Source organism: Sinocyclocheilus rhinocerous, unplaced genomic scaffold, assembly GCF_001515625.1.
Source record: "Sinocyclocheilus rhinocerous isolate Xijiao unplaced genomic scaffold, SAMN03320098_v1.1 scaffold323, whole genome shotgun sequence".
In the NCBI taxonomy this organism is placed as follows: Eukaryota; Metazoa; Chordata; class Actinopteri; order Cypriniformes; family Cyprinidae; genus Sinocyclocheilus; species Sinocyclocheilus rhinocerous.
This window is the reverse complement of record NW_015643640.1, coordinates 1968674-1978746: the sequence shown is the minus strand read 5'-3', so window position 1 is coordinate 1978746 and position 10073 is coordinate 1968674. Positions and strand designations below refer to the sequence as shown.

Below are 10073 nucleotides of genomic sequence, written 5' to 3'. Positions count from 1 at the left end.
GCTCATTGCGCCCTCCTGTGGCCTCAGGCCAAATGTTTCATTAACACTTATTTAATTTGCATATAAAATATAAAAAAGGAGATATTTGTTTCAATTTTATTTTGTTTTATTTGTCTGTTAAGACTGAAATAGCTTGTTGTTGTTTGATTTAATAAATTGGGTAAATTAAAAATACAGTGGTTAAATTTAAACTTTTTTTCTACTGCTCTCTGTTTAAGAAAGGTTATAAAACATTTTCAATAATTATCAATACCGAACGATATGAAACATTATATCGTGATACATTTTTTAACTATATCGCCCAGCCCCATGTGTACTCCTGTCTGTTTTCATCACAGTATCAATATAACAGAAACAATCCAATGCGGTTTTCTTTCAGAAAACTACCTTGTCTCATCATCATGAGTTGATGCTCATGTTTGGCAGCCTCCATTTCAGCCTCCAGTTTCTCCTTTGCCTCTTGTATGTTGCGTTCCACTTGTTCCCTCTGCTGTTTCTCCATCTCATCCAAAGCCTTCCAGCGTGAGGAGTACTCAAACTCAAAGGTTCCTGGCTGAGCAAAGCGTGGCTGCTGCTCCCTTTCCCTGGATTGCAGATGGTTGTGATTAATTTATGGTTAATTAAAACTCCACTGAGGCATTCTTTTTTCTCCTTAGTTATACTGTAAACATTTGGAACACAATTAATCTAAATGTCTTAAGACATACTTATGATACTGTGCTGATTTTTGCAACAGCTTTTCTGGTAGCCCATCTTCATCATCAAACTGTTCTGTTGGCTCAATAATGATTGGACGAGGAGACCTGAGGGACAAAAAAAAAGATCCATGTGAAAAAATCCATTTGACAAGGCATAAAGACCAGCCACGTCAACTTCAAATATTCTCTTATTTGACTTGACATATACTTGATATGTAAGGGATAATGTGCATCCAGCAGGCTGTTATCGCAGAATAACCCCGACAGGGTGATCAGGGGTCTTGTTTCACTCTGTAGGAGGTTATTCTGCGATAACAACCGGCTGGATGCACATTATCCCACTTATTACACGGCTACTTGCCTCATAAGTAAATAATTAGACATCCACCACAACTGCCCGCTCAACCGGGCCGAACTGTGAGAAGGCCTGCTCCAGCAGCTCATTGGACACCACTGGAGACAGGTTTCGGACCGTGAGCGCGGCCCCATGTGTGGCAAAACGAATACGGATGGGCCTGTTCCCCAGCATCGTGCCGTCTAACTCAGCCTTGGCAATCTCTGCAAGCGTCCTTGTTTCCTGAATAATGAAAATGATGACAATTTAAAATATGGATGCTTAAATGCTGCAATCAACCCATTGACCAACACAGGTGAGCACAGTCATGCAAACATCTTTTATGGTCATCATGGCAAGAGTCCAATAAAAATAAAACGCATTTCAGTCAAAAATTGTTCAAATTTGCACAAATATGGATCCCACCCAAAGCGCACACATAAATCTGCCTCTCAAACAGCACGCAAATACCGAATTGTGTCTTATTGCACATAAAAGGACAAAATTGTCAAAATACCCGTTTTGGCAAGTATTCACGTAAACACAGTCAGTTACATCTTAAGTGTACGCTAGGGCTGTAACGGTATGAAAATTTCATATGGCTGGACAGGATTTACCGCAAGTTTTCAAAAGCGCGATAATCAAACACGGTTTTGATGATAATTAAATTTTAAACGGTAATACTAACCGTCAGGGCATTTTATCGTGATTTATCATGAAACCGGTAATCGTTCCATCCCTAGTGTACGCAAAGAGTTGATCTGTGTCCTTAATGCTGAGATCATTTTTCACTGATGGGTAAAATGAAAAGATGAAAACAATGACACAAGAGTGGTATATATCCCTGAAACCGGCGTGGAAAAGTTTAGAAGCACAAAAGGAGGACTGTATTTTTAGAGGAAATTGCTTTGAGTAGTAATGAGGAATTCCTTGTTTGAAGAAGAAATAAGTTATAGCACTATCAGCTCCAGATTAGAGATGCTAAACAGTAGGGGGCTGCACGATAAATCGAAATGGAATCGAAATCGCCATTCGACAGAAGCTCCTTTATCACGGCTTAAATACTATGAAATATGTTGTGTGCCTTATTCTGTGTAAGAAGCTACATCATCTCACAGAAGGATTTATTTCAAACACTCGACTGACGTTATGAAGTGAGTTTGGAGTAAAAACATGTTATTAAATGTGGTATTTTCACCTGCTTTCAGATGGAGCAGCATTTACTTCACAGAGCCATAGTTCACTGACAAGCTACTCAAACAGCTGTCATTATCGCGAACGATTTCTTCGATTTCATAATTGCGCAATAAAATCGTCTGCAATTTTTTTTGGAGATTTTTTGGAGATGGAGATTTACTACTGATCACAGAACAGGCTTTACTGCTAAGATACGCTTGACAATCGCATTTGATTAATCGTGCAGCCCTATTGCATCCACATCGCAGTCTTTTGCGAAGTGTTTGAACGCCATCGTACTATTCCCTACCGGCAGAGAGCATCATTGACTGACAGCCAAACACTGACCTAAAATCACCTGATAGTCACACAGCATTAGCTTTTAGGATATGTGCATGTATATTAATTGTTACTTCAGATGTTATCTGTAATGTTTATGGTCTTTTGGGGCAGGATAAGCAATATATTGAAATCGTTTAGGTGGGTGTGTCTGCTGTGCACTGCCGACACAAAATATATTTCTTTATGTATGTAATTATGAAGGAAATATTAAACATGAACATACATCTGGTATTAGTATCAGAAATTGATTAAAAAATACAATAAATATTAGGGGTGCTCCGATTGATCGGCTACCGATCACTATCGGCCGATAATGGCTTTAGGATGTTTGATCGGCGGTCTCTATAAAGCTGATCTCAAGCTGATGATGCTGCTGTGAGAGGTTTGGCACGACATGCAGCGTCTCAGTCTCTGTCCGGCGCGGATGAAATAATTGTAATGCAGAAAGTGAGGTACAATTCATATTTCTTCATTAAATAACCTATAAAGTAATTTGAAAACTTTCTGTGAGACATAATTTCACAAACAGTGTGAGTGAATCACCACGCAAGCTCTCTCTCTCTCTCTCTCTTTCTCTCTCAAAATGCGCAAATGGTTTCAAATCGCATCGCGTCTGTCTATAAGCGAGCTGCACGCTGCACAGTTGACACAGGAATTGTCACTTGCACAAACGAGGCAGTGTCTCATCGTCACTAAAGTTTATAATTTGCATTTCTTTTTAATTCTTGCCAGTGTTTAAAGCATTCAGCGCTCGCCCGCTCTCCTGGAGACTGAGCTCATGCACACTCGCAGCGCACACACATAACACCAGGTTCACATTACTCCGTTTGCGGTGCGAATGTGGTGCGTATTGTTTCCACGCTCATGTTAACGAAGCGTTCACACTGCACACGGTTACGGTCCGGCAGTGCGTTCTGGAGCGGTGTGTCTGCAGTGCAGAGATCGTTTCCGCTGCATGCGCTGAATTAAGTAACAGCGCATTGTTTGTGGTAAATATGAACATGGATTGACACAGAAAATGTAGTAATAACACCATAAATCCATAATTAAAGTCTACTGTGTTTCAGTCAACACTAGGGCTGTGCGATTTGGGGAAAATATCTAATTGCGATTTTTTTTTACATATTGCAATTGCAATCATTTTAATTTTGCAAAGTCAAGCTTCAGCTCAATATTGTCACCACTATCAGTTGGATGCATAAATCTATTAAAGAACATTATTCAAATTCAATTCTTACAATAAACGTTGTTCCAAAGCAGTTTTACAAAGCAAATTGGCTTAAAAACCCCAGTGAACAAAATAAAGGCAGCAGAGGCCAAGAAAGATGCATCCATTCAAAAACAGTTTGTATTTGTGCTCTCTCTCTCTCTCTCTTTCTCTCTCAAAATGCGCAAATGGTTTCAAATCGCATCGCGTCTGTCTATAAGCGATCTGCACGCTGCACAGTTGACACAGGAATTGTCACTTGCACAAACGAGGCAGTGTCTCATCGTCACTAAAGTTTATAATTTGCATTTCTTTTTAATTCTTGCCAGTGTTTAAAGCATTCAGCGCTCGCCCGCTCTCCTGGAGACTGAGCTCATGCACACTCGCAGCGCACACACATAACACCAGGTTCACATTACTCCGTTTGCGGTGCGAATGTGGTGCGTATTGTTTCCACGCTCATGTTAACGAAGCGTTCACACTGCACACGGTTACGGTCCGGCAGTGCGTTCTGGAGCGGTGTGTCTGCAGTGCAGAGATCGTTTCCGCTGCATGCGCTGAATTAAGTAACAGCGCATTGTTTGTGGTAAATATGAACATGGATTGACACAGAAAATGTAGTAATAACACCATAAATCCATAATTAAAGTCTACTGTGTTTCAGTCAACACTAGGGCTGTGCGATTTGGGGAAAATATCTAATTGCGATTTTTTTTTACATATTGCAATTGCAATCATTTTAATTTTGCAAAGTCAAGCTTCAGCTCAATATTGTCAATAGTGTGTAGCTCAGTATGGGTATCGTTACCCTGCTGAAAAAACAATAGAAACCATCACAGAAATTCTTATGGTTTCCATTAAAACCATTACACAATTCCATTTTATAGCGTGTTTTGGGCATTACTCCAATAGGAATGACTGTTTTTATATTGGTTCCCATGTGCCAGATTACATCCCACCAATAGAATCTATCAAATGCCAGTAGACACCATTATAGTAAAGCAGCACTGTAGTTTTTCGACCTTAAAATAATGTCTCTAAAATCATTTCAGTGGTAGAACAACTCTTAACCGGACGAATTGTACTGCCGCTGCTACCTGAGCAGCCTCCTAGCAGCTAAAACCAGACTCTGTAAGTTTCGTGATCGGGTCAGTACACACAGCTCCGCCCATCCCCTGCCAGCGGAAGAGTGCGACCCGCTTTACGCCATACGTCACATATTTTACTCGTAGCCTGGGTGGAGTTAGCGAACAGCTAACTGTAAGACCAACACCATGGCAGAGCGAGCAAAGAAACCAAAGAGGGTTTTGTCGGAGAAAGCTAAGAAAAGAAAGAGAGAGAGTGATCAGACACGAGTCCGATCACGAATTAATCTTGGACGGGCTTACACTCGGTGGCGCGAACTGAAAGAGGCAACGGGTTGCAAAACGGACAGAGACCTAGCCTTCCTGCTACTGGATTTGTAAGTCTTATATGTACATTTTTTCTTACTGTTATGTACTTTTGAGCTTAGTTGTTATTAGGCTGTGTTCCGGTTGTTCATTGGCGCACTACAGGTTCACAATAACCGTCCGTAAGGTAGCCGAGAGGTAAGGTAATGTTGCCGGTCTCGATAGCCTGCACGTTATGATCTTTCGATAGCTAGCATGTCGTGCCTCGTCTCGAATTTATTTACGACACTGGTAATGGACAATTGCGCTTATCAACCACATTGGGGGAACCGTGAGCAAAAGTTACATAGTGCTGCTTTAAAACCAATACAATTCCCATTATAACCCTTAAATCCATTAAATTTTCTAATCTGTTTTGGGAGGGGTTCTATTGTTTTTTCAGCAGGGAAGATTATAATGGTATTACTACTTTTACAGAATTTACTTAATTACTGAATTTCACAGGAAAGATTTGTTTGTTTTGTGTAAACAAAGTACTGTATTACTTTAGTCAATTATTAATGTATTACGTAGGTTACATAGGCTGATTTATTCATTTCTAAGTATTTGGGATTTTAAGAACAAGTGGAAAATGTGCTGAATGTTTCCTTTCATCCAAGTGAAATTAGCAAGCAGTTAGACTGAATATACATTTGTTTTAAACGCGGAGCCAGGCGTGAGTTGACACAGGTCGCGCGTGTGCATCAAGCCTCGTCCATGTTACCAGATGCGCTCGCAGAGATCGGTGCGGAGCTGGGCGTGATTATAAACGAGCATTACGAGACCGGCTGCGTGTGTGAACGGCTCGTCCTTGAGACGCGGCAGAGAGGAGCGAGTATGAGAAGCATTTAGAGACACAGAATCTGTTGGGGAGATAAACTGTGTAAGATAACGTTCATGTAGGCTACTAATAAAATAATCTAAGAATGTATTTTTTATCCTCCAGTACTAAAAGCAGAACCGATAAGGGAGCCCTTATGCGTTGTGGCACAGCTCTTGCAAATTACCTTTTTTGTTCGGTGTCTGTCATTTCGAAGCCGAAGTAATCTCATATTACACAAGTTTTTCTTTAGTATTAATTTGCCTGACTATCGATCTGACCCTGTAGACGCCATCATTATGTGTTGTGACACAGCTCTTGCAAATTAACATTACCTTTTTTGTTTGGTGTCTGTCATTTCGAAGCCGAAGTAATCTCATATTACATAATTTTTTCTTTAGTATTAATTTGCCTGACTATCGATCTGACCCTGTAGACGCCATCATACCACATGCGCGCTTTCAATTTTTATTTTTTTTAATGGTGGGTGTTTACACAGTTGGCTAGAGCAGTGCTGATTGGGGAGAACGGAGGTGCGCTCACTCTATTGGGTTAGTAAGACTGGCACTCAAGGCTAGCAGTCATGCATTTGCGTTTGCTCTGGACTAGTGTTGCTCAGTTTTCATATCGTCCAATCGTCAGCCTGTGAGATCACGATACACATTATCGTGCTAATTTATTTAATTATTTATTTACTTAGTTTCATTGCCGGAAAGTGAACCAACTCCAGCGTAAAGCTAAAAACAGTCTTTTTAATGTGACTGAATTTGTATTTAACATGATAACAATTCAATAGAAATATTGTAAGTTACTAATTATAATGCTTATATTTCCTCAGTTATTCAAAAAGCAGCTACAGAAAACAAGCAAAGAACATTTACATTACCAAAGAACATCATCACAAGCTCAGTGTAGCACGAGTTTATGCACTTTAAAATACAATATCGTAAGATATCTACACTGTATGATGAATAAATCTCTTATACTTACATCGCACGTACATCTGCACTTTGTTGTTTATGATGAAAGAATTTGCGAGTCAGAATTCAGTCAGCGGTGACTCATCTGAACGCCTCTGATTGGCCATTGCATTCATAAGCTTAGCATAATCGTGTGTGATTGGTTATAATGCGCAACACTGTTAAAACGTGGAAAAATAAATATAATGGAACAAATAAGCCCTAATATTAATTAGATTGTATTACTAACCTGATACTAATAATAATCGGCCACAGGCGATATCTCTGACTATCGTCGATACATGATACTATCGTCTATCAGCACAACACTCTAGAACATAGTCATATCGCGTCCACATCGCAGGCTTTGCGATTAGTAAATCACAACGTCTCAAATCACGATTGCGGTTCAATTTCGATTAATCGCACAGCCCCAGTCAACACATAGGCTATGGCTTTTTGGCTAGGTTTAAAGGAAAATATCACTTTTAGATAAAGAAGGCAATAATAGATGGCACTCGTGGAGGAAGGAAAACAGAGTTCTTTATGAACCGCAGGATTGCTTGTAATAAAGATTTAAATGCAAAGGAAAGGCAGTAGAGCTGACTGTTTCTGTCAATGGTAAGTTTCTGATAACGTAAGAAAAGTAGTTTGTGATAACGTAAGAAAAGTAGTTTGTGATAACGTAAGAAAAGTAGTTTAAATGTTTTGCCACTTGCTTGAGCAACTTAATATATAAATCTAGAAGTAAATGCAAAAGTAAAAAGCATTGAATAATGTGTTTCTTATATTTATAGCGTTTAAACACATCTATGAAAAATTGTATTACTGTACTGTTTAAATAAAAAAAAAGAATCACAATGCAGAATAAGCATTTTAAGTAACAATGTTTGGATTTGAAATCAAAATAGTGGATAAATGTTGTGTTTGTAGTAAACAGCCCTGGATCAGGAGCAGACTCCTGTGTGAACGCTGCTTCTGTAACACACTCTGCACACGGAGTATGTGTGAACCTCGCTTAACACTGCCTCACATACAGCTCACGAAATCAGGCTTGTGCTGTGTGGAAGCTATTGTGCCCCAGTCGCACGATTGTCAAAACAAAAATGCAGTGCATGATCAAATGTTTAGGTGAGATAAATAAATATTTTTGATAAATGTCTAAAAAAAATTATCCTCACAAGAGTCACCTAAGAGGGGAATTCATTTTCAAAAATGAAATTCAGGCCCTGAATAAATTAAAAAATCCTGATCGGAGCACTCCTAATAAATATAACAATACAAGCCTCTGTGTTACTATATTGCTTTAAATTGTATTGAAGCTTACCATGCAGCATCTTGGTCAGCACTATTTCTCTGAATGATGTTATGATGCCTGCATTTTATGTCCTGATTGAGCAACATCTATTTCAGACTCTTCAAAACTATTATTCAAAACTGGTGCTTTATTATCACGTTATCATAATATAATGCCTGATTGACTGATGTTAAGAGTGTACATTCAGATATTTAAGAAGCTGTGCTATGTGTGTGTGTGTATGTATGTGTGTGTGTGTGTGTGTATGTGTGTGTGTGTGTAAAATAGTATATCAGTCTGGCGAGTAAACTAAAAAATGTACTAGCTGATGGCGATTATATTACCAAAGTGTGTGTAGAGGGTTGCAAACACACCCGAATCAACTGATCAGCTCGTTAGTAAAGAGCTCACAGACGAGAGACATTATGTGCACATCTTGTGTCATTAAAGTCAACAGGGTTGCAAAAAGAAAATCGCAGGGTCCCTGAAAATAATCCGATTAAAAGAGAACTGAACGATCTCGGACGCCTAGTTTAACCGGTGTAGTGCCGAAATTTGCACCCTGCCAGATTATGCACCCCCTAGTAGTAGGTGTGGGGGAGGGGTTAGGATTAGGGGTGGGGTTGGGATTAGGCAATCAGGTAGCGACTTCAACGAGGGGGTGCATAATCTGGCTGGGGTGCAGAATTCGGCACAACACCGGCCAACACGGGATTTACAGAAGGGAAAAAAACGTTTTCCTGCTTCGGACTCGAACTAATGTTTTCATATATCAGCTTAATACTTGTAACATTATTACACTGGCCTAGAAAACCCCAACCCAAGAGAAATCCGTACATGCACGTATTTATGTAACTACATTAGCCTTTGCTGTGCTGCATACAGTACAAGTGTAAGTGTCTCACCAGCCGAATGAAGCCGAATCCTCGGTCTCGGTTGATGAAAACCTCCTTTGCTTCGCCGTATTTGGAAAACATCTTCTTGAAATCGTCCTCCGTCATATCCGACGGGAGATTACCGACAAAGAGTCTGCACCGCTGCGTGAATGTTTTCTCCCCGGGTCTCCGAAAGGTCTTCAGGTTCACGGTCATCTCGTGAGGCTCGGTGTCGGCGGGGCTCGGGTCCCGCGGCGGCGGAGCGTCGGTCTCCGTGACCTCGCGGGGGTCTGCTGGAGAGTCCGCGCTGCGCTTCACATTCTGCGGCTGCGGAGATGCAGCGTTCGCGCTGTTGGGATTATTCACCTGCTGGAGGTTACGGCTCGCCATCGCGCTGCAGCCTGAACTATCACTAATAAAACACTGGTTCTGTTTTTAGCTGGCTTCAATTGAAATCCCGTAATTTACCAACAGAATGGCGTTATTTTGTATTATGCTCTATCGACTATTATTATAACGCAATACGCAACGACCCAAAAGAAACAGCTTCTAGCTTCTAGCTCCAGCAGCTCTTCTTCTTCTTCTTCTTCTTCTGATGTTTATTGGCGGTTTTGGCAAACCAACTTAAAGGTGCATTACCGCCACCTACTGATCTGGAGTGTGGAGTGAACAGATTTGGTAGAGAGAAGGATATTATATAAAAAAAAAATAAACAAAAATTATAAAAAATAAAAAAATAAACCTACACTATTACAATTTATATTCTTTCCATATTTCCTGTCTTTTTTAGATAATTGAACACTTCTTCTTTAATTCTTGATTGCATTTGGCTATTCCCTAGTAATATCTTGAGTGATACTTTATCATGTCCCATCAAACCTAATTTATGATTAAGTTGATTTCTTTCTCTTTCATACGCATCACATTCTAGAAGA

General features: G+C 40.0%; 1 protein-coding gene across 1 annotated transcript; it reads right to left on the bottom strand.

Moving 5' to 3' along the window:
* Positions 1-340: 340 nt before the first annotated feature.
* On the bottom strand, positions 341-9713 carry pspc1 (paraspeckle component 1). The gene is made up of 5 exons (XM_016575097.1): positions 9169-9713; positions 1087-1275; positions 907-989; positions 708-803; positions 341-584 (listed from the first exon to the last, which is right to left on the bottom strand). The coding sequence occupies exons 1-5, from the start codon at positions 9526-9528 to the stop codon at positions 341-343; spliced, it is 972 nt and encodes a 323-aa protein (XP_016430583.1). The 5' UTR covers positions 9529-9713.
* Between the last annotated feature and the right edge of the window lie 360 nt (positions 9714-10073).